General features: G+C 39.8%; 1 protein-coding gene across 1 annotated transcript in view; it reads right to left on the reverse strand.

The window, feature by feature from the left end:
* The window catches only part of LOC104292642 (sodium leak channel non-selective protein), a gene marked incomplete at its 5' end in the record, with an annotated part of 66,025 nt that overhangs the window by 28,100 nt on the left and 12,975 nt on the right, over positions 1 to 24,950 (reverse strand). The window contains 9 exons of the mRNA XM_009892056.1: positions 555 to 722; positions 2,311 to 2,442; positions 2,544 to 2,664; positions 3,041 to 3,097; positions 5,253 to 5,375; positions 5,539 to 5,630; positions 8,424 to 8,493; positions 8,927 to 9,028; positions 19,969 to 20,042. Coding sequence (XP_009890358.1) covers positions 555 to 722; positions 2,311 to 2,442; positions 2,544 to 2,664; positions 3,041 to 3,097; positions 5,253 to 5,375; positions 5,539 to 5,630; positions 8,424 to 8,493; positions 8,927 to 9,028; positions 19,969 to 20,042 — 939 coding nt within the window. The remainder of the gene's footprint in view (positions 1 to 554; positions 723 to 2,310; positions 2,443 to 2,543; positions 2,665 to 3,040; positions 3,098 to 5,252; positions 5,376 to 5,538; positions 5,631 to 8,423; positions 8,494 to 8,926; positions 9,029 to 19,968; positions 20,043 to 24,950) is intronic.

Genomic DNA, 24,950 nt, shown 5'->3' on the forward strand with positions numbered 1-24,950 from the left:
CACAAACTCTATTATTATCATTATTATTATTGATGATGATTATTATTACAATAACTGCATAATCATAATTGTAATAATAACAACAACGACATAACACTGAGATCCATAGCTGTGATTAACAACTGCCTTGTCTCTGGCTGCCTCTCAAAAAACTTGGAGGCAAAGACTTTCAGCTCAGAAATCTGGTTTACTTTTGTTCTTGCAGAGCTGCCACACCCTACTTCTCATCTTCCTTCCCCAACTAGAACTGTGAATAAGGGGTAGATTTTAGTTCAGTAATCCTCCTATGTAATTATGGCCAAATATATACTGAACAAATAATATCATCTGTAAAAGAATTATTACAACAGCTTTATTCAGTATAAATGTGAATGAGTTACTTAAATGTCTAATTTTTAACCTGTTCTATGGTCATCTCTGTGGTAGCTACAATGAAAAGTAAACAGGCAACAATGGAGAAAAGATTAGAAAACATAAACCTTATAGCAAAATGGTATCTTTTTGCTCCTCCATATCTTCTTCTTCAGAACAAGAACAAAATAATTGGCACATACCAAAAAGATTTCCTTAAAGCCACTAAACAGCTCTCGCACCACTTTCCTCATTTGAGGGACCAGTTTGAAAATTCGAAGAGGTCGGAGGCAGCGGAGTACCATTAAAAGCTGAGCTCCTGATTTGGCGGGGACGTTCTGAGGCATCCAGCACAGGAATATCAAGCTTACCTTGAGGAGACAGAGCAGAAAAAAGCAAAGGAGGATTAGGCTTACAGTGTCTTACTTGACATAGACACAGCACAGAAGATGTGCTATATAAATATATAAACAAACGCTTATCTTTCTTAAAATTGAAAGGAAGATTAAGGCAAAAAAAGCCTAATTTAGAAAAAGGACTTGGAGCTCCTGTGCCCTGGCTGATTGTCCTAACTAATGGGCGTCAGCTTCAGCCTCTGTCTTCCCCTTTGACTCAAAATCTGTTTTATTCTTTTCAGCAGATGGAACAGTTCCAAAAGAAGAAATCAAATTGGCTGTTTCAGAGCAGGGACTTGAACTATATTCTTGGAGCAGGCAGCATCATCTCTCTCCCCCCTTCTCATTTCAAACAGAGACTCTATCCTGAAACTGAGACATCCTCATCTGCAAAGTCTGTTAACAGTTTCCTTGCCAGTTTTTCCTACCACTTTGTTATAGGCATAAGTAGTTTTGTCACCGTGTGATTTTTATCACACAATTATTATGCATTCGGAAGTGTTTTCAAGCAGCCCAGTTGTCTCTTGTAGCCTGAGCAATCTCTGAAAGATGGTTATTGATGATAAAGTCCATTAATTACTTCTTATTTTTTAAAAAAGTATTTATAAAGCCAATGTTACTCTAGGGGGCCAGAGGCGGGAGTGTTACAAAGAGGTAAGTGCACAAAACATGGAGCATCAAGCTGATACCACCAATAGGATTTAAAACATCACACGGTTTGTTAAAAACAACAGTGGTAAAAGGCAGCTGCCCCACCAAACCAAAAAGATTTGCCCGTGCTTCTGACTTTTTTTCATATTCTTTTAAGACCACCACAGGCACATTTGGAATATCCAAACTACACCACCTAAATTTTCCTTCAGACATGCAGAGGGATTCAGAGGGATTTCAAGAAACTAATGCACATGCTCATTATGCATACTACAGTAAGAGTTTTATATAAGTATGCATATTTTTATTTATGCTAACAATGGAATCTTTGATACAAATTGATCGTGACAAATTTTATGCAGCACATCTGTCTGGTGGATTAATCTCTGAACGATTTAATCTAAATCCATCAAAGCTATTTTGCTTAGCAATTTCTTCAGTTAGCAAATATTTCATACTGTATTATACTGAGCACTGGTTTTGACACATTCTGTGGTGTTTATTGTCATATGTGAAGGGGAAAAGGACCCCCTTCTCTTGTATTTGAATGGAATGCAAGAAATTTCCAGGGGACAAAGAAAACAGTAGGACAATTTTTTCCTGAGAACCAGTCCTGATAGGTGTGGAATATAGAAAGATGCTGCTTTGCTTTCTTTCTGCCATAGCAACACCAGCAACAAGGATGTGCCCTTCTGTCAAATGGTAGAGGCTTTTCAAAAATCTTATACAAAGCAGGAGACCTGTCAAGAGGGGAGGAAGCAATGAACAGCTAAGACATAGATAAAAGAAAGATTCTCCTGCATAAAAATATTGAAGCAACGTCAGACATTTTTAACATTAAGAAACATTTATATATCCAAAGAGATCAAAATTAAGAATGCTACAGAAAATTCTCATAAATATAAAAACTTACAAGATATATAAATATGTCCATAACTCCTCCAAAGTCCCTAATAACAGCTGTTGGCGTAAAAAACAAGCCATCTGCCATAATCTTCAGATTAAGCTCAATGCTCATGAATATTACAAAAACATATTCAGCAATCTGCAAATCAAAGCAGAGAAAAGTCACAGTCTAGGAATAGGCAGGGGAGAAAAACAAGGTGACTGTGCTTCATTAAATGTAAAATGTTTGACTGACAGTACCTGGAGTGTTGGAGCATGCATGACTCTCCTAAAGGGGGATTCAAACATCATGGAAATGCAGGAGCATATAGTAACGATGATCATGACCCAGTCCAGGTAAGTAACCAAACCCAGCAAGTCACTGTGAACAATACATAAGGATAACCATTACAAGAATTCCAAAAGTGCTGTGTCCCTTGAATTGTGTCTACACCACAGTTAAGCGCTTTCCTATGAAAAACAAGTTAAGCTGAGGAGTGCCAAAGATTTCAATATTTCAGAAATGCATACTAAAACTAAGGAAGTTACATGCAAGTGAAGAAGAAAAGTCTGATAAAAAAATCCTCTTCCTATTCATCCTCCTCCCCAAACAACTCCGTGGAAAGAAAAACCTTTTCAGGGAAAAGAAAAGAAATACACATGTGCATGCACACATACACATATACATGCATGTGTGCGCTCACGCACTTATACTGCAGGCTTATGTGACCAAGCAAAGTTACTTTTGCAGTGCTTACTAAAGCTGATGGTATTTGGTATTTTTCACAGCTCCAGTAACAGGATCTGTTTTAGAACTATAAAAAGAAGAAAAGATACAGTCATTTACATTTTATTTTAGTCAGCATTATAATTATACCATGCATCCATCACCTCAAAGTAATCAAAGCTACATTTTATCTCGGCTTAATTTTAAATGTCTGTATAAGTTCCATTCAATTCTATGCAATTTTAGTCATCATATCAACACAGCTTGTATCACTTTAATTCATGGCCTACCTGTAATTCCTCTAACAATTCCTTAAACTGCTGTTTTTTGGTGGTCTCGCTTTTGTAAGCAAGGACTTAATTTTGTATTTTGCTTGGGGGGGGGGGATAACCTGCTATTGAATTTTATGTTCCGAGGTGCTTTGTCAGGAGTCCTTTCTACAAAACCTCTTGGACCATATCCTCAGCTGACACACAAAAAATCCTTCCATGAGCCCTATTTCTTTTATTACTTTTTCAGTCATTTTCTGATTAATATTTCCAGATTCTCCATATCCGAATTTTCCTGTGCAATTGCTGTGCTTCACCTACCATATCCAAACACCCATCGGGCATCCAGAGAGAGTGAAAACCACTATGTAAGTAATAAGCATGTATCTAGGTGACATGAGTTCTCGCTCCAGCAATTAATTAAACATTTTATAGAATCCTATCCAAGAAGCCGCCCCTGCCCCAGTGGTTAGGGGCACCTTTTATCTATCTTTCAAATCCTTGTAGCAAATCATGCTGAGACAGGATCTGCACTGATATCCTGTGTCCCATGTGAGGGCTCTAGCCATTGGGATGGGAAACTGCCACCAATTCCTCGCTGAGCTTAAAGTGAAAAATGGACTGACCTAACTTGAGGCTTTACCACCAGAAGAGATGTCATGGTTATGAATGACAAGAATACAAGGTGCATACAAGGAGAACAAGAGGCATCTTCCACAGACCAGGTTCACCCACTTACACCAGTCAGTATACAGAATATAGTGGTTTTGGTGCCTTCCCACTGAACCCACTTTTGGGGCTTTCTAAGCTCCTATCTCTTCCCCACATTTGTATATAGTGACACTCTTTGGCCTTTTTCACTAGAACAAAATAGGTATCCTATCAGTTTGAAAAAGATGGGTAGAATATCTTATATGGCAAGCTGGGGGGAACAACGAATAAAGTAGGTAGGATTTAAATAAAAAAAAAAAGGCTGCTTAACAAAACCAGTTTACTCTTGTAATTGCAAACATTTTAATTAAACTGTTGATAATATAAATACCCTATTACTCTCAGGCACTCCACAATGCTAAGAGGCACTGACATGTATTTAACAAGTAGATGCAAATGCGTGTCTGTGTGTTTTGTTTTGCCGTTTTAATTTGCAACTGCTTCACGGACCAGCGAACCGCAATCAGGTTAGCGGTTGCCTAGAAAAGTAGGCACCTAACTCAAGGGTGGGCTTCTACATAGGTGGCAGAACACTTTAAGTATGGCTATTGTAAACCTGAATATCTAACCTTCCTGTTCTTCTACCTAGAAGTAATTTGCTGAAGGGCACAGAGAAAATCAATAGTAAAGCAGGTGCTGAAACCAGGTCTTCCAAGTGCCAGGCTCATAGCCTTGAGCTACCTTCTGTCTTATGCTGTCTGTCTGCAAGGTGACATGTATTTACTCTCCAAAATTAGGGTACCAGCCATAGACAGAGGTTTAAAAGCTGCTTGTGCTCTCAGCTTTTCTCCTTTTATCTCCCACAGCTGAACACCCCCTCCCATTGGGGGTCTCTAATTATGGGCTTAGGAGTCTTCAGGTGAGCACGGTGGGATTCATTTGTCTTCACCTTTTTCTATTCTTTGAGTGACTGTTGGTGTATAAAGACTTCCCGCGTCATGACAAGGAATAGGAAGGGAATAGAAAGCTGATTCCCCGAGGTCTAAAAATGGGGGTGTAAAACATTCCCCTTTCCTCTCAGGTCATGCTTGCAGTTTCCCCACAGTCTTGTCCCACCTCAGCATCGCAGAGTGCTCAGACGTGAGCATTTTCTTGCTTCCTCTCCTCCAACAGCAACACTATACCCTATGCAACTGACTGGCAGCTCGTGTGGTGACCACACTATACGCAGTTTCTCTTTCAAAATAAAAGTTAGAGCTAGATTTCTGAGGACATGAGAGCAAACACTTGTCTGAACCAATTGTTGATATGGAATAAACTTACGCATTAAAGCGAGCTCGAACCACCACTCGGCAGAAGTTCCTGAATCTGTGCTCACGACCAACTATGAAAAGTGGTTTATCAAAATATGGATGATTCTCTCGCAGCTCTTCCTCTTGGACTTTCCTTTTGAAAGACAGAACGTAAATTATTAAGTGATATGCATTATACCTGGCAAAAATATCCCTTTCACTTCATTCTTTTCTCATCATGACTCAATACTTTTTATGTCATACAGAGAATACTTAATACAGAAAAGTGTGTGCTCAGACTTTTGATTTTTAAGTACCTTTTCATTTCAGCTTGTTCTTTTTTTTCTTGGATCATCTTTATCTCACTGTCTTCTCTCTGTGCATTCCTGTATCTCACTGTGTTGGAGTGCTAGAAGCAAAACAATTCCTTTTAAACGAGGCTTGTGGGTTGTTGTTTTTTAATGATTCAGATGAAAGCAAGATATGGTATTTTACATGGAAAGGTTCAAATGAAAAATCTTTATTTCCAAATGCACTGCACATCAACTCAGTCAAGCATATTGTACAGTATTTGCTACCTACAGCACACAAGGCTGCTTATTTTCATCAAGGTTAATTTCAGGTTTAATTTCATGCGTGAAGTCCCATCCAAAGCAACTTTCAACTTTAAAAGCAAAGGTCTTGTAATCTCAGCCGACCCCTCTGAACTGGAATGAATACCATCACAGTTACTAAGGGCAAAGACTGGGAAAGAAAAGGCTTTGGACACCCTTTCAGCTTCTCAAGCCTGCTGCATGTGCTGCCAGGCAGCAAGTTGGGCAGACCACGCAGTTGGTGACCCCGGAGTGCAGGGAGGGGGGAGAGGGAGGGAGGACGCTTGCCAGAGCTCAGCCAGTTGAGGGGACAATCCGTATTACTATTCAGAGTTAAGTGAGTCTTTGGAGCACTCCTGGAGGGGTAATGCTGGGTGTTACACTTACTACTGGACACAAGAAAAGCCACATTTGCTTTAAAAGATCAGTAGCCTACAGTTTCTTTCTGCCACCATGCAGGGTAATTAATGAATTACTTCTTATCCAGTTGTTTCTAGGTATGAAGCACATCTAGAAAATGGCTATCAAAGTTTGGAAACAGGAACTAATATTGCCCTTTGAATTTTCATAGTCACAGATATCTGCTTTGAGACTTCCCCCCCACCGGGAGCTGGGGGAAGTAATTTCTGAGCCGCTCTCCATCATCTTTGAAAGGTCCTGGAGACTGGGTGAGGTGCCTGAGGACTGGGGGATAGCCAATGTCACTCCAGTCTTCAAAAAGGGCAAGAAGGATGACCCGGGAAACTACAGGCTGGTCAGCCCCACCTCCATCCCTGGAAAGATGATGGAACAGCTTGTTCTGCGTGTCATCTCAAAGCATCTGGAAGAACAGAAGGTTATCAGAAGTAGTCAACATGGATTCACCAAGGGGAAGTCATGTCTGACTAATCTGATAGCCTTCTATGATGAAGTGACTAGATGGGTGGATGAGGGGAGGGCAGTGGATGTTGTCTACCTTGACTTCAGCAAGGCTTTTGACACTGTCTCCCACATCATCCTCACAGGCAATCTTAGGAAGTGCGGGTTAGATGAATGGACAGTGCAGTGGATTGAACAGTGGCTGGCAGATAGAGCTCAGAGGGTTGTGGTTAGTGGCAGAGTCTAGTTGGAGGTCAGTAACAAGTGGTGTCCCTCATGGGTCAGTACAGGGCCCAGTCCTGTTCAATATATTCATCAATGATCTGGATGAAGGGATAGAGTGTACCATCAGCAAATTTGCTGATGACACAAAACTGGGAGGAGTGGCTGACATGCCGGAAGACTGTGCCGCCTTGCAGCGTGACCTGGACAGGATGGAGAGTTGGGCAGAGAGGAACCTTTTGAAATTCAACATGGGCAAGAGTAGGGTTCTGCACCAGGGAAGGAATAACCCCATGCATCAGTACAGGTTGGGGGCTGACCTGCTGGAGAGCAGCTCTGTGGAAAGGGACCTGGCAGTCCTGGCGGACAACGGGATGACCATGAATCAGCAGTGTGCCCTGGTGGCCATGAAGGCGAATGGCATCCTGGGGTGCATCAAGAAGAGTGTGCCCAGCAGGTCGAGGGAGGGCATCCTCCCCCTCTGCTCTGCCCTGGTGAGGCCACATCTGAAGCAGCGTGTCCAGTTCTGGGCTCCCCAGTTCAAGAAGGACAGGGAACTGTTGGAGAGGGTCCAGCAAAGGGCTACAAAGATGATTAGGGGATTGGAACATCTCTCTTATGAGGAAAGACTGAGGGACTTGGGTCTTTTTAGTCTGGAGAAAAGAAGACTGAGGGGGGATCTTATCAATGCTTATAAATATTTAAAGGGAGGGTGCCAGGGGGATGGGAACAGGCTTTTTTTCAGTGGTGCCCAGTAAAAGGACAAGAGGTAACGGGCACAAACTTGGGCATAGCAAGTTCCAGCTTAATATGAGGAGGAACTTCTTTACTTTGAGGGTGGCAGAGCACTGGCACAGGCTGCCCAGAGAGGGTGTGGAGTCTCCCACACTGGAGACATTCAAACCCCGCCTGGATGCCATCCTGTGCAACCTGCTGTAGGTGACCCTACTCTGGCAGGGGGGTTGGACTAGATGATCTCCAGAGGTCTCTTCCAACCCTGACCATTCTGTGATTCTGTGATCCAAATATGAATTTGCAGAATCGAAAATGCACTCAACTGCACAAAACTACAACACAGTGAAATTCGTGATTAGTGTTCTCCCTTTTAGTCTCTGTCCTTTTGTCTCACAGTTCTTGTGTTTGAAAAATATTGTTAAACTTTAATCGGAAATTGTGAAGTGTTGTTTTGCCAGCCTGAGTGATTTGTTTAATTCCAGAGTAAGGCTTTTTAAGGTGTCCTGGGTGGCAATTGTTGTGTTCCTCATGTATTATCTACAGCTTCAGAAATCTATGTGAGCAAGTGTTTCAAAATCAGTAAGTCTGTCAGTGAAATAACCATGTCACTTACTTTGAGGATAATTCTACTGCAATGACAGTATTTGATTTATGACTTCCTTTCAAGATTTCAATAGACAAATCATAAACAAGATCACAGAGAGACACTAGTCTTACACAAGCATTTATTACACAGTACATATTCTTATTTCTTATATTCTCAAATTGAAACCATCATTTCTATGAGGACTTACATCTTGAGTCAACGTTTCAAGAGATTTTCCTCTGCTGATTCGCTGGCTGTTGGAACCATGTCTCAGTGACCTGAAACAATCATAATCAATTTAACGATACATCTCAAGATGAAATTTTGACCTTTATAGGATGGCCATTATAAAGCACTGCTCTCCAGCCACCCACTATCTCAAATTCTTATCATTTTTCTCTCACTAACATCAGAAGCTTATGTGTTCTTCAATTGTTTTCAATCCGGTCTAACATAAGCCAATTTCTTTCCTTCTGATGTTTAAATTGATAGCTTTGTAGTTGGCGAAGGAAATGACATTTGAAATAAAAAGGCATTTTTTCCATTTATACAGTACAATGAATTTCATTATGGTTACGATGAGGAATGTAGCATTCAGTTCTTTGAACAAGTAAGTCATTTCAGTTTTTCACACGTTAGGTATTGCTCAAATTTAATTCATCACCTTTATTTTAAGAATATTTTTAAACCATCCTTTCTGTCCATGTTTACCTGCGTTCTTGTCGTATATGATGCTGGACGCTAAGTATTGACCTTTCCTTTGCAGGCTGCCCCTCAAAGGATCCGCTCAGCATGCGTTGTCTAGTGCAGGCCCTACGAAGAAATATAATGATGATGACACAGAGTTTTCAGTATAAATGATAATTTCTGAGGTAGCACGTTCAGACAAGTCAGCCTGGCTTTCTGGGAAGCAAGTGCACAGCTTAACAAACAACAATAAAACAAAAACAGACTTCCCATGAAAACATATTTTCAAGGCAACGGTCCCCACTCTGCAACATAATGGGTCATCTGATGGCCCTTCTCCATGCCTTAGCAAGGCCCACCTTTGGAGGTTTTTTCAGTTTGCTGTAGAATTTATGGTCCCTCAAGAGCTCACTAAGTGTGGAAAGGGTCAAGCAATGCACTAATCACCAGTAAAAGCAGCTTCTCAGCAAGAAAGAGAGGAATAGTACAAGTAGAGCCATCATTTTAGGGCAGCTCCCTTTCAGGGCTGCATGTGGCGAAATGTTTATGTACACACTCAAGACTTACAGAGTATCTTTGAGTGTTCTTCTACATAACTGGGACCATACAGGGTTTGAAATGAAAAGCTGCACATTGATGATACTCTGTAGAATGAAATGTCTGCTGAATGCACTGAACTTGCAGCTTTTTGTTGTGTGGGTTTTTTCACTTGGTTGCTCTTTGGTTTCATTTTGCTTTTGCTGAATATCGGCAAACACTATTTTGGCAGAAATTATTATTTGTCAGTTAATAAGTGTGCTATGGCTAAACAGAGCATGCATATCTTTATTTTGCTGGCTACAATGAAATGGATTTGCTTAAGAAAAGGAGAGGTTTCCACTAAAAGAGCTCACACAATTCTGCCAATGTCTGAGAAATGGAATTTCAACTTCTTTGGAAAAATAATTTAACTTTCCAGGAATGCTGCAAGTTTAACTTTACACAGTGAACAGCTTATTGGTCATTTTGTGCTATGCAATCATTCAGAGAAACTCACACAAGACCCAGCTGGTAATATTTCATACTTTTTAATGAATTGAATCTCCAATTTTTTTGAAAACACGAAAAAAAACCACCATGCTATTGGCACGACCACTCTATTCACCAGTCTTCCGTAAGGCTTGGATAAATGCTATTCTTGATGGCATGGGATGACCATGCTTGATGGCAAAAGGCATCTCAGGCGCATTCTTTTCTCACTATGACTTTGTTTTTCACTCTTCTTCACTATTTCTCCTTCTTTTGGGTTTAAACGCACCAATGATAGGAGTAGGGATCCAAAGTGAGATCTGGAACAAAAATGAGAAGCTTAGAATGCTTGTCAGTGGCATCACTGCCAATCATACTAGCATGCTAGAAAAATACATTTTGCTATACTCATTATTGCATTAGGTTACACTACACTGAACTGAAGCATCATGCCATTTAAGAAAATTACTGTAGATCTTATAAAACACAGGTTATGTTAGCTAGATCATGAATATTTTAATGCCAATGGATTTTAAGCATTATGTTACGGAGGATGATACTACATAACACTGTCAGAAGACAACAGAGGTATTATTGGAATACCTGTGCAATTTCCTTGTAAAAAAAAAAAAAAGATAAAAATTAGTTTCTAAAAATAGATCCTATTTAACTCCATTAAAATGACAATCCATTTTTTTCCAGCAGAGACAATGGGGAGTTTTGGGGTCTGACTTCTATACAGAGGCTTCTTGCTGTGACAAAGAGGGTAATGTATCTTTTTTCCTGTAAATATGAATTATTGTGCTCTGCTTTTAACAGAAATTATTTTCTTGACATCAAAAAGTGACTTGCACATAAATTTTTCATGTCCTTGTACACAGGTTACTTGAATACCATGTTACTTAAACTCTTACTGTCTGTAATAAAAGACAATATTAACTGCTCAAACAATAAATTCTTCACCTGATAAATGAACAAGATGGCTTATTTGATTCTTAATGGTATAATAAAATCTGCTTAACCATATACCATACAGAATTGGCATACAGAAAGGGTAGCACCTGTAGAAAGACTGCAGCTCCTACTGGACTCAACAGAGAAATAATGAAATGAAATGCCATTTGTATAGCACAGAGATCAGAAATTGTTATCAAATAACTGTAAATTTTTATTTTTTTTTTTGTATTTCCAGAGACAAAGATGCTGTGCTAAAAAGGCTGTGGCTACTTTTGGCAGCCTCTCTACCAGCATAAAAGCCACTCTTTGTCTTCCTTTCAACTCAGGAACTGGATGTTTTTCAGCTGTTTAGACACCCAGAGTTGCAGATCTTCAGGGACTTTTGAAAAAGAAGGCAGGTGCCATGAAGTTTTCAGAATTGCAAAGTTGTCTATTTTAAAATCTTTGGTAGGACTTGACTTCTTATTGTAGACACGTACACTTACATGCTTTTTCTCGGTGCCTACATGTGTCCAGCCATGTGTCCAGGCTTCCCTCATAATCAGTGGAGGTATAGGACTCAATGAAATTGGTTGTACCAAGGTGGCTAGTGCCATCTGCATTGCCTTGGAGGATTTTGCCATGTTTCCAGCTGCTGCTCCAGCAGGGTATGCATCCCCTACAAATTTCTTACCTGCCATCCTCAAGAGGATGTCTTGGACATCCTCTGGTATCTCATACATTATGAGATGTCCATATGTGGGCAACTTCATTGAATGCTTGGTCCATTAATTTAATTAATGATGTTTGGATAATATCCAAGTAATCATAAAGTGGGCATCTAAAGACAAAGCATTTAGCCAAAGATCTCACTGGACTCCACTGTCTGTCTTGACTAGACCTCTATCAACTTGATGACAGTTTTAAGACTTGGCTCACGAGCAGATCTGGTAGTCTGGATGTGAATCACACATCTGGGACAATCACTGTGTCACAGTGTTAAAAATTCAGTGGTTTGCAAATTAGAGTTCAACATAAATGTTTTCTTGACTTGATACGTGTTCACTTAACTGTAGCTGGTCAGAATCCATTGACCTTTCTTTGAACAATGCAGGCAAAATTCCCTTTTTTTTTAAAGCTAGAATTGTCCTTCCCATCTTCCTATACCACCCCTATGAAATATTAGATAGGTTCATGTTCACTTGTGGAGGAAAGAGGAAGTTATGAAACAAAGGAGAAGAGACAAGAAATATGTCAAACTCCTGGACTTTGTAGTTGCTGAACTCTGAACACAGTCCAGCAGCTGCAAACTACATGCTATAAATTTGCCTTGAGAAGTACAAAAGGAATAAAATATCCTGAAAATGAAAATGTGATTTGGTAGGTTATCAGAAAGTCAGGCTACAGGTTAAGACCATACAGAGCAATACTGTATTGGAATACTACGTAGTTTGTATTACCTGCAAACAATTATGAGGTTCAAACATTTGAAGTCCTTGAAAATCTTTCATGCTTTGGAACCCCTGAAAAATAAGTAGTGAGCAGAGTGTTCAAGTAACATTCTTTGAGCTAGTGCAAAACATTAAATGTTTTGATCAATACTTCAAAATACTGTACCTTTCATGAATATTATGAGGTGTCTTGCAGCCGGTATGCATATGGTTCACTCCTGGACTTTTTAGGGAGGCATCCTTTCTGCAACAAGTGTTTACTCATCTTGTGCATCCCAATATAACACTGATTTGATGTTTTTCTGTATTACTTTAATGAGTGAATAATTATGTGTTTTGTAGTAACAGCATACAATACCGTGTACTTTAGTTCTTTTTCCCCCTGAAACATGCTAATACTGAAGTCTTAGCAGTGTGGTACGCTTCAGTAAAACACACAATTACCAACATGCTTCAGCACTGTTTTCACTGTGACTCTCTACGCTTCCTAAATCTTTCTATGCTCTCACTATATTTCCATCTAACCTGCAAAATATGGTTAAATGTGACAACCTAATTTTCATGGTGAATCCACCTGATAGGTGTTCTAGTGTTTCTCTCCTTCATTTTATATATTTAATTCAATAAGGCACTGTTTGAATAGCAAGCAAAAATCACATTTTCAGCACAGCTACACTACTCTTCTTGGGGAAAAATATACTATTATTTAAAGAAAACTGAATTTGGCTGGTAAAATAAAATGAATTATTAATGAAACTTGGATAATTCACGTTTTTTCTTTTCTATGTTTTTTTCTTGTTTTATTCCATATGTCTCTAAAGGAAAAAAAAGTCACTTATTTTCTTTAGTGTCTGCTCAGTTTGTTGAACTACAGTAGCATACTTTCTTTCCTTTAGACGTTTTGCATTCTCATTGTCATTCTTACTTTGCTGTTTCAGCTTTTCCTCTACTAGATGTTTGTATAACAATTATTTATCTTGGATTACAGAAGAATTGAAAGAATCAATGGAGAAGAAGGAACCTCGAAGGAACCTCAAAGAAACATCTAGTCTATCACCTCTCTCAAAAGCAGAATCAATGATATCTACACTATTCTGAGTTGATGTTGTCTTAACTTCCTTTTCCACACCTGCAGTGTTGGGGACTCCACAGCCCACAAACTCAACTTCACAACAATGCTTTACGGTGATCTATAACATGGTGGTCACTTGGCACAAACCCCATGAAACAGAGTAATTTCTTACCAATGGATATGCGCATTCTAGTATTTATTTCTGTTTGTCTTTGCAGGAGGCAGGTGAAATCAAATGATGTCATGCGCTTGTGGAGATTTAAGAAGATGGTGACTAAGTCTAGATTTTGCTCCTGATGACAACAATCATCATCTGAGCTTAACTAGAATATTTGTTCTGAGAAACGCATGGTATCAAAGCCTGGAACCTCATAAACTGAGCTTACCTGGAACATTCGTTCTGAGAAATGCATAGTATCAAAGCCTCACAGTTATGAAGAAAGAAATCATACTCTTAAGAGAGAAAACATTAAATATATGCAGAGAAACTTGTTGTAAGTGATTTAGAACTCACTAATAAAAGTCAGTCATTTAATGCAGGTAAATTTATAATAAAGGGTATCAAAGGCAAGCCTTCTGTAATGAAATGACTGGCTATGTGGACACGTGAAAAGCTATATTAGACACACTGAATGGTAGAGTATTAAGCCAGAAAGATCCTGATAAACTTGAAGACTGAGTCAGCAGAACCTTCAGGAAGTTGAACATAGAAATGTGCAAAGTTTCACATCTGGTGCAGAATAGCTCCATGCATCCAGGCAGTCTGTGGAGTGGCTGGCTGAGGAGAAGGATCTGGGAGCTACACTGTACTCTGTGTCTGGATGGTCTGGAGCTACTTGGATGATAACTGGATGAATGTGTTCCTGCTACCAGTAAGGCAAACTGCCTACTACTACTAAGGAGAAGGGTAGCCAGCAGATAGATGGAAGTTATTATCCCTCCTCTACTCAGAGCTGGAAAGGCTGCGCCTGGGACACAATTCAGGGTACTCTAAGAGGGATGCTGAAACACTGGAGCAGGTACAAGTGGTCGGTGGCTTACAACACATGACCTTCAAGGTGACCTGAGAGAGCTGGTCTTGTTTGTTTTGGTGAAGAGCAGGTTAAAACATGAAGCTAAACTCTTGTTACTGTGAGATGACAGAGCAGTGAGCCGTGGCCAGAAACCGTGGCTTGGAGGATTCAGACTGCACATCAGGAAAACCTTCTCTCAAAGGTATGGTAATGCAGTGTTGGAACCAGAGCAGGTGGAAGAGACAAAGCTCATCTGTTCCAGGGTCAACAATAGTCCTACTTGAAGTGGGCAGCTGGATAACATGGTCATCAATGTTCCCTTCTGACCAAAATGTCCATGTTCCTGTGATAAACAAACTAATGAAAATGTTTGCTCATTCTCTTATGAGAAGTGATGTATTATACCACTGTACTAGTCTCCAGAGATAATTTATTCAGAGATTAACTTTATAACTTTCCTAGAAGCACAGAGAATCTCATTTCTTGCTCATTCTAATGTTCATAAAAAATCACTGTATTTTGCAGAAATACTTGTATGAAACATTCTGAATTATATTCTAGCATATTAGTAAATTAGTAGAACTGGATACTTAATTCAAGCAATTCTTTTTTGTTTTCTCTCAAGACGCACTCATGGCAGTCTCAGTTTCAGACGTATGATAAATACACTTCACTCAATTACCTGTTTATGAAACTGAAAGTTCCACTTAAGCATGGGCTATGTTATTCCCTCAGGCCCATAAAAGCATCAGACAAATCTTGACAAGAACAGTGAAAATCCTATCAGTTTACAGTTTGACTATCGCATCAACTGTAACGAAAGGCAAATAAAAAGCTGCCCATTTAAAAAACGTTAGTTTCCCAAACTGTAACAGTACATATTTTATAATAAACTGAAATTTTGTCATTTTGGTGAGTTTGATTTTCTTACCAACAGACCAGAGAACTTCTAAGTTATTCCTTGTATTTTATAAAGTAAGGGCATAAACCCTTATGTGAAGGTGACAAAGCACTGGTGCAGGTTGCCCAGAGAGACTGTGGAATCTCCATCCTTGGAGATATTCAAAAGCTGTCTGGACATAGTCCTGGGCAACTGCCTGTACGTGGCCCTGCTTGAGCAGGGAGGTTGGACCAGATGACCTCCAGGGGTCCCTTCCAACCTCAACCATTATGAGACTGTGAAGCATCATTTACTAGACACCAGAATCATGTTCTGCACCACTGATACTTTGATTATATTTTGGACTATGTGAGATTACTTTTAATTTGCTCAGTTTCCCCACCGTTCTGTGATGTTTACAATTTATCCTCAATACTCCAGAGAATGAACTTGTTTACACACAACATTTTGATTGGACCTTCTCCACCTTCTCTACTTCAGAAAGCCAGTGGGACTAAAAAAGGACTAGACATCCATTCTTAGATAATGATCACACAAAGAACGAGGGTCAGAAGAACCACAGACACAGAACTTGCTTTTAAGATGAAAAGCAGTGCCCATGGCAAGAAAGAGTGAGAGAAAAGTGAGAAACAATGAAGATATGTAGAAGGAATTAAATTTGCTGGAAGCAGAGGTTATTTCTGCTGAGGCAAATGCATCCTAATTTTCAGAAATGGTGCTGTTTGTAATTCAGAGGCACTACTAAATGTAATTCTGTTTCGAAAAAGTTCTTCTTTGAAAGTCTACTTCCTTGACTCTGTTCCCGGGACTAACCACACCAAGACCTCAAGGGGGCAAGGTGAAGGTTGGTTTCAAGGCAAGGATCTTCAGAAAATAGGTGGTTCCCCTGGAGTGCAGTAAGGAAGTTGCAGGAAAATGAAGAGACCCAAGACCTCCATTTTGCTGCATAATGTAACATTAGTCAAACAAGTGAGACATCTAGGACTGAATGTATGAACTGTGGGCTTTTTATGCTCTTATTCCTCTTCCTGGAGAACATGATGTCAAGCAGTTCAATATATAAAGGGAAAAACAAGGTTTGGATAGAGGAAGATGCACAAGAGAGACATAAAGGTACCTGTCTGTAATGCATATTCCTTCTATGTGGTTGGTTAAGTTGAAACATTCAGAATTTGATTAAAATATAATTTGACAAGGTTTAAAAAGTAGGGGGGAAAACGTAAGAGGTGGACTTAAGCTAGACTAGTCTTAAAATTAACTTTTCGGTATGGCAATTTGAACAAGTTGAAGTTGCCCATGGGAAGCTTTACTGTGTAAAGGCATTGCTTTAGACAAATGCCCCTTAATTCAGGTAGATGAAAATTAAAAAGACACAAAAAGGAATCTTTTTAGAAAGGACATCCTGAGTTATGTCTTATTGCTCTTGGCATAAACGCCATTTCTTCTTTTGGCAGATACTCTAAACAGCTGAGATTCAGCTACTTTTAATAAGGAGTATACAGCACTTACAAGTAAAGTAAAAATAAGAAAAAGAATCTCTCATGTCTTCTGGTTTGAGTTTTCCTGTGTTCTTTGAACTGAATCCAAAGTTTCAGCTGTAAATATTATCCTTTCTTATCAGTTTTTTCTCTGTTTGTAAAACTCCCCTGCATCAACACTGGCAACACTGGCATCAACATGGAAACACTGGCAGTGCTCAGGACCAGTGGGCCATCAGTGGCAATGCCCTCTATCAGAACACCCCCCAGATAGACCAGGAACACAATTTTCTTATGTTGGAACAGATGCACTGGAGGTGTCACAGTTCAGAACAATTTTGAGGGAATAACAAGAAACAATAGACAGTATTTGTTGCTTTTTCTCAGCAGGAGAATAAGACTGCCTCTTTGTAAATGACTTCCAAGCATCCCCAGTAAGCATTGGAGGACATTTGATCCCACATTTTGCTTACTTGACAGAAGTTCCCTCCTCTTCTCCCTGTTCCTCAAAAGTTGATCATTTATGACCCAGGAAGTAGGTGGGAAAGCACAGCAAATGTAGATTAAATTGACAGATTAAATAAGTTAATTAAAATAAATTAATAGATTAGTAAATGAAAACTTTCTTCTTCTGCCTCTGAAACATTTCTTCAGAGGTGAATACATGAGAAGTACTTCAAGACACAAAACTTTGGCAGAAGCCATGCTCTGAAGGACCAAGTGGAAATCAGCAGCATTGAAATCGGAAGGACTGAATTCTGATTTTGTCCTGGTACCTCTGAGAACTTAGTGAAGTCCAAACAATGGTTTGCTTAGATTCTCCTCTGACTCTGCTTCAGACTTCTCCTGAAAAGGAGACAGTTCTGTGCTGATGGAAGAATCAATCAGAATTCTGAATTTTGATTTGCAGGACTTCATTTTTTCTTCTGTGTAAGAAAGAATGTAGCCCTTACAGATGTCACAGGTTTTTTAAGTTTTTTAAACATAAAACAGTGGTGTATTCTCTTTGTCTACACATTTCCTCTGTGGTATAGCATAAGAAACATGCCAAACAGACATTCGTGTAACCCAGAGGTGCCAATAACATTTCACAGTTGTAATATAACATAGAAATTCATTACAAACGTTTTATTGAAACACTGCCATGAAGCCTGTATATATTTTTGATTAGGAAAAAGCAACTTCGATTTATCTATCCATAACAGTAATGCCTGTAAAATCGAGGTACATTCACATAACTGAAATAAATGCTTACAAATAGAGCCCTAAGTTTTTTTAAAATAGAATACTTACAGTCTTGTAGTTGCATTTCTTAATAATATTTTGACAAAGAGCATTAATTTGAATTAGTAATTGTTCATGTTTTCATTACCACAGGTTTAAAAACAGATAAAGTTGCACATTAATTTCTACAGTTCTCCCTGTGCTGTATTCTTACAGAGTATTAAAAAGAACTAAAGAGCTGTAATATTTCTCAAGTGGCATGTAATTACAAGGCACTTTTCAAGAAACTTCACAATTCAGAAATCACACTGAATTTCTAGCGCACCGTTCCTCATAAAACACTGCCATACTTAATGTAATCCCACAGCTGTACTTCTCAGATCAGTTACTCCTTTTTCTACTGCTTATTTACCTGGGACCAGTCATTCACAATATTCTGGAGATGCACCTGCTTTGGTGAGAATGTAAATATAGAAAAAGAATGATCTATAAATTGTTGGCATTACTAATGCACTTTATATCAATTATAGTCATTCTAATGTAAAACCAACAGTGGCACAAAATGCTGCAGCATGGTGATACCCATATGATAACTTTAGACATGGGTCTTGGAGACTTCGGAGTTCATTATTTACTTACAGTGCTGAGTACTTACTCGATATGGAGTACCAAAATGAGTGATCATTATTAAAATATTCAGGAAATCCTTCTACAGAAGTCACAGTTCTGAAGTCCTCTTCATTGTACACTTCCTACTTGGAACGAGATTAGCTGCAGTCTATGCTTTCTAGCGTACAACCCTTGTGAACGTTTATGTGCATTTGGTAGTGGGGGGGGGCTACAGGAGTGGCTTCTGTGAGAAGCTGCTAGAAGCTTCCCCCATGTCTGATAGAGCCAGTGCCAGTAGCTCCAAGATGGACCTGCCACTGGCCAAGGCTGAGCCCATTAGTGATTGTGGTAGTGCCTCTGTGATAACATATTTAAGAAGGGAAAAATAAAAACCTGTGCAACAGCAGCCAGAGAGGAGTGAGAATATGTGAGAGAAACAGCCCCGCAGACACCAGAGTCGGTGAAGGAGGAGGGGGAGGAGGTGCTCCAGGTGCTGGAGCAGAGATTCCCCTGCAGCCCATGGTGAAGACCATGGTGAGGCAGGCTGCACCCCTGCAGCCCATGGAGGTCCATGGTGGAGCAGATATCCACCTGCAGACCGCATGCTGGAGTAGGTGGATGTGCTTGAAGGAGTCTGTGACCCCATGGGAAGCCTGCGCTGGAGCAGGCTCCTGGCAGGACCTGTGGCCCTGTGGAGAGAGGAAACCATGCTGGAGCAGGTTTGCTGGCAGGACTTGTGACCCCATGGGGAACCCACGCTGGAGCAGTCTGTTCCTGAAGGACTGCATCCTGTGGAAGGGACCCACACTGGAGCAGGGGAAGAGTGTGAGGAGTCTTCCCGCTGAGGAGGAAGGAGTGGCAGAGACAACGTGCGATGAACTGACCACAACCCCATTCCCCATCCCCCTGCACTGCTGTGGGGAGGAAGTAGAGAAATCGGGAGTGAATTTGAGCCCAAGAAGAAGGGAGGGGTGGGGGTGAGTTGTTTTAAGATTTGGTTTTATTTCTTATTACCCTACTCTAATTTGATTGGTAATAAATTAAATTAATTTCCCCAAATCGATTCTATTTTGCCCATGACAGTAATTGCTGAGTGTTCTCCCTGTCCTTGCGGCTTGGTGGGCACCCGGCATCCAGGCAGGGTCAACCTACAATAAATAGATACTGAAGAAGAACAACCTCTCTCTTCTTGCTGTTCAAGCATGTAATACATAGAGAGAAAAGAGCAATTTATCTTTGATAATGAAAGTAATCGATGTCCTACAAAAGGATAGACTACCATAAATATTATACATACAGTAACATTCATGAAAAACAAGGTTATGACAAATCAGATGACAGTTAAAACAATGTAAAATCACTGCTGACTCTTACCTTAGAATTTTATTGATTGCTGTCTCTTTTTCCAAAAGATTTCTTGCTCTGATGCTGAAAACAGATTTACGGAGCTATAAAATTAAGAAAAAGACAGTGTACTTTTTAAGTGCTGTAAAATATAGCATGTATCTGTATCTGACAGACCAATATTATGATGCTCAGTGTATGTAAAATTAAACACATAATGTTCTCTATCATCAAGTTGTTTTTCACAGTTTGTGGCATGCCACAAAAGAGTGGTGGACAAGATCAAAGGACAAGATCAAAATGGTCACATGGAGCAAATTCCTTGAAGAATGTGTAAGTTCCCATCCTTATCTTGCAGCTTTCGGCCTCCCTGTCCCAATTCTTACCTAGTTCTGGGTGCAAAGAAGCAGATAGTTTTGTTCACTAGCACTAATATTATTCTTTTTATTACACATTTCTTTTCTTCTCTGGTTGGCCAAGTCACACCTTTGTCTTGATCCTTTCTACTCCTCCTCTACTTTGGATTTTGACTAGGCTGGATCATACTCTGGAGATGCCTTGACTATACAGAACAGCCAGCTAAAAAAGCTTAGATGTCTCATTTCAGTGTCTAGAGTTAGATGAGATGAAAGCAGGTCTCCTGTTTCCCCTGAAACCAGGCCTGCCCACCTATTCCTGTCCTTGACATCTTCACTATCCTTTTTTTTCCCCCCTTTTTTCCCTTCTGATATAGAGCAAAAAATGTGGTAGGCAAAACATGCTTGTGTTTGCAGCTGGTCATGAGCAGTGTTTTAGGCACATCCTTGTGATTAGGACTTTCTGGACGTTACATGAAAGAAGTGGGATACAAGAAAAAACACGCGCTTAGGTCCTAAGCAAGTAGTAACAAACATGGTAAATTGAGGCACAAATCACAGCTGAAGAATTTAGCTGAGGAATTGCACCTGTGTTGATCAGAAAGGCTCTGGTACCTTGTATGACTTAATTCTGTCAACTGTTTGGAGATCATGATCTTGAAGAAAATGGTTGAGAGGGATTTGGGAGCTCCTAGCAATGTGTGCCCTGTTTTTATCAATCTCAAGTGGAATCTTTAAGCACATTGCTTTAAAACTATTTAATATAAATACCAGATTTGTTTAATTGATCTGTGTCTGACCTAAGGATGTAAGCCATAGATTTCTGAAACACTACCTCAAATCCAGAATCACTAGACAAATAATTCTGTTAGAACTTCTCTCAAGACTGAGATTGACTCTGATTCACAGTAAGATGTCTCACTTTGGAGAAAAACAAGGCTGCAAAATACCCCAAAACTTGTTAATTATACTGGCTTTCCTTAAGAAAACAGCTACTGGTTTTTAAGCCACACCTGTAACAGCAAGCTACAAATTCTTTCCGAACACTTGCCTTATCGAGCGTGGCACCTCTAACCTTTCTCAAGTTCTAACCCACCTCTGCACAGCCTGTCAAAGTAAGAACATAAATGATGTGAAAACACTACTATTTTGAGATTTTGTGGGTTCCTTAAAAAAACTGCAACTTGAAAACTGAAAGTCTGGAAAACTTGAGAATGTAGTTTGGAAAAGAAGGTATTGGAATTTCAGGTAAGATAATTAAAAAATAGTAACAGAATTGATGAATATTTAAATATAAACCAAAAAAATTGTTCCATAACCTGGATATGGTTGACATAAAAATAAACTGAAAATCATAGTGTGAAATATACCATTATATTAAATATTGTGTAGGGGTAAATATTTCATATATTGAAACATATTTGTGTAGGTTTTAACTCATTTGCAGTACCTCAGCACAGGTTTAGCAGATTTATCAGCATGGTACTTTATTATGAATTTAGATATAACTGACAATGGTGAAAGCAATGGCAACTCTTTGACATCTTTTTTCTACTAATGTCAGTGATAAGTAACTGGAACCCCAGATAACTGATAACATGTCCCTTTAACAGGATTGCAGAAGGAAACCTCTAAACCACAGGTGTATCTATCCTTCTGCAAGGTGTTACCTAATAAGTTTTTTAGGGCTCAACTAGGAACATCAAACTTATGGGAAAAATGAAGGTGGAAAAAGAGCTTTTTGTTTTAGTAGGTTTTTTCCTGCTACAAGTAATTGCTTTAGAATAATTGCAATTACATCAAACATCAGGGGGGAAAAAGTGTGCTGCCTACTAATGTGTTATGTCCATTTCTAATAGCAATTATTTGCTTGTTAGCATCTGAGAAAATGAAAAGATTTCAAACACAGAAAGCATTATTTTCCTTCCAATTTTCCAGTTTTTGCTCATCCAGTTTCAGAAAAAAGCTGAGGCAAATAATTTTTCCTGAAATTGTCTACAGCTCCCTATCTGGCATAGACCGCTTCTTTTAGGTGTTAAAAACAGGTGTCAAAACACCTTGGTGTTAAATGTATCATCCAAGCAGGGAAATTCACCCACGTGGTCACCAAGGGAACGTGCCCCGGGAAAGCGGGAGTGAGGAGTTGACTTCTTTTCAGAGACGTTACAGGGAGGCTGGGCGCTTGTAGAGATACATTTAGAGCTTCCCCAAGCCAAGTGTTCAATCGTCTAGTGCCAGCAAGGAAGGAGAACATCTCAAGAAAAGCTGCTGGCAGGCCTAGGCCAAGGGTTACTTAGAACTGGCACATTCATCCACCAGGGACTGCTGAATCCACCTCTAGGCAGCAAGACCAACAAAGGAGGAGGCAGTGGCGCGTCTTGCATAAAAGCATACTGCCAAATCCCTTGCACGCCTCAGTTGGAAATGGTTTGACTCCCTGTTTTTGATGCCTTCAATGAACACCTTAAGTCGGCTGCTGGAGATTTGCAAGGACAGCGCCGCACTCTGGTATCTGGCCACTGCACAGCCAGAGGCGCAACATCTCCAGAGCCAGAGAGATGAAGTGAAGCAGTAGGAGGGAGCCCATGTCTGGAGCCACTGAGATGGGGGAGAAAAGACTGGGTTCTGCTTCCTACTCCCAAAGCTGTTTGTGAATTTTATTCAGTGATTCTTAAACAAATAAATGCCTAAGAAGTCACAGGAATGGGGAAAGGGACCAGAACACAGGGTGTTGCACCAGGTTATTTGTGCATGGCGTGCATTTACGTTTCTTGCACATTTTTTCAGAAGGACTAGCTGTGAAACTTGCACCTGAGGCAAGGACACACTGAGGACATACTGAGGCAGTATGTCCTTGGGCACTGACCATGGGCTGAGGCTTAGGTGAAGTTCTGAAGGTTTGTTACTGTCCTGTCTGCCTCTGCACTGTGATAGAATTCAGATTGGAGCCAGGTATCCAGTTCTTTAATCCAGGAATACATGAGCATGCACAAGATCCTATATTTTGGTGCCCAGGGATCTCGCTGGTCCAAAATGGAACTGAGAATAAACCCCAGGCACTTCCAAGGATTACGGCTTTTGAAGATGATGGTTCTCATTGCTTTTTTGGACTTAGGACTCCTTGTTTCAGCAGAACCCTGGTAAATTTGTCTTAAATTTAAAATAACCAGAAGAAGTGATAAAAAAATAATATTTTTAGATATGCATGATTGATCCGTTTCTCATATTTAAAGGAGTCAGCAGTCAGTCAAATAGCAACATGCATATGTTGATATGCATGTTGAAGAAAATCAAACATCACTATAGATTTTTAAAATATGTCATTATTTCTATATTAGATAAATAAACCAAACTGCTTCCCATTTAATTTTCCAAATTTGCATAGCACACCAGACAAATACAATGGAACTGTACAAACAGAAAATGGGGGTGATCATCAGCATTTTGTTTAATAATGTCTAGATGCCGCATGCTGGTGTAGAAGGAGGCTGGCAATTAAAATTTGTGATACCTGCGGAGCTCTTGAATGTTGCAGAGGAAATTATTAGCAGTGTTAATGTACAAGAGACATTACTCAATCAGATGATGTGGAATTAAATATGTACAGTATACTCTACTAAGGTTATTTTAGGGTATATCTGTTTAGCGTGCTGGGTTTTTTATTACAGATTGTGATGTGCTGTGAGGACACCCTCAGTGTATCTTTATTAGCCATTATGTATTTATTTATTTATTTATTCAGCCTATAAGCACACTCAGTGCAGAAATACCAGTGCCATACAGCTTTCTGCTATAGAGAATTATTTTTTAGCATAAGACACTGTCCTGAAATCACCTAACAGCTTCTGATTACTGTTAAATATGTTTTCAACACCACAATTTCAAGAACTCCTGCAGGTTACTTGAATTTGTAAGGAACAGCTACGACAGGTCAGCAAATTACCGCTAACATTTCCTGGATGGAAAAGTTTTAGATGGAAAGCTTGTGCTCCTACGAAACCATCAATAAAGCTCATGTCTTGGTTCCCACATTCCTTAGAGTTGATTTACACGGATGTGCCCATAGACACAGAATTAGGAAATCTGCAGGTAGTGCCTCACCCACAAGTGGTGGCACCCTTCGCTGCTGCTGTTGGCAGGACAGACTTCAGGCAGACAAGATGACTCAGTCCTGTCAGTGTGAACTTGATCTGAACGCCACATCCTATTGAAATCCCATGTGTCCAAATTGACAAGGACAAAGCAATAAACCTCTGTAACTGTTGTAAAAGAAGCTAAATCACAGAACATTGTTGCTCTGCAAGTGCCACCCGCTGCTTTGAAAAGGTACTGCAGGCATTTTAAATGACAATACTTATTTAGTAGCATATTTAAAAATTCTAGGCTTTCTACCCTGGAAAAAGCCTATCTTTGGCATAAGATTAAAAGCAAAGCAACACAGGATGGTACCTATTCTAGATGACAGCTAATGAGTGTGGATCTGTCCTACAGCCTAGCTGTACTGGCACAGCACTGCTGACTTCGGGGGGATCTATGCCAATTTCTAACAGCTAAGATATGGCTCAGTGGTTTTAAGTTGTAAGAAAAGCTATTCATTGTCAAGGTTTTGATATATTTTGCTAGCAACATGTTTGCAGTCCACAAACCCCAGCAAGC

The sequence above is a fragment of the Charadrius vociferus genome, unplaced genomic scaffold (assembly GCF_000708025.1).
Source record: "Charadrius vociferus isolate BGI_N301 unplaced genomic scaffold, ASM70802v2 scaffold110, whole genome shotgun sequence".
Classification (NCBI taxonomy): domain Eukaryota; kingdom Metazoa; phylum Chordata; class Aves; order Charadriiformes; family Charadriidae; genus Charadrius; species Charadrius vociferus.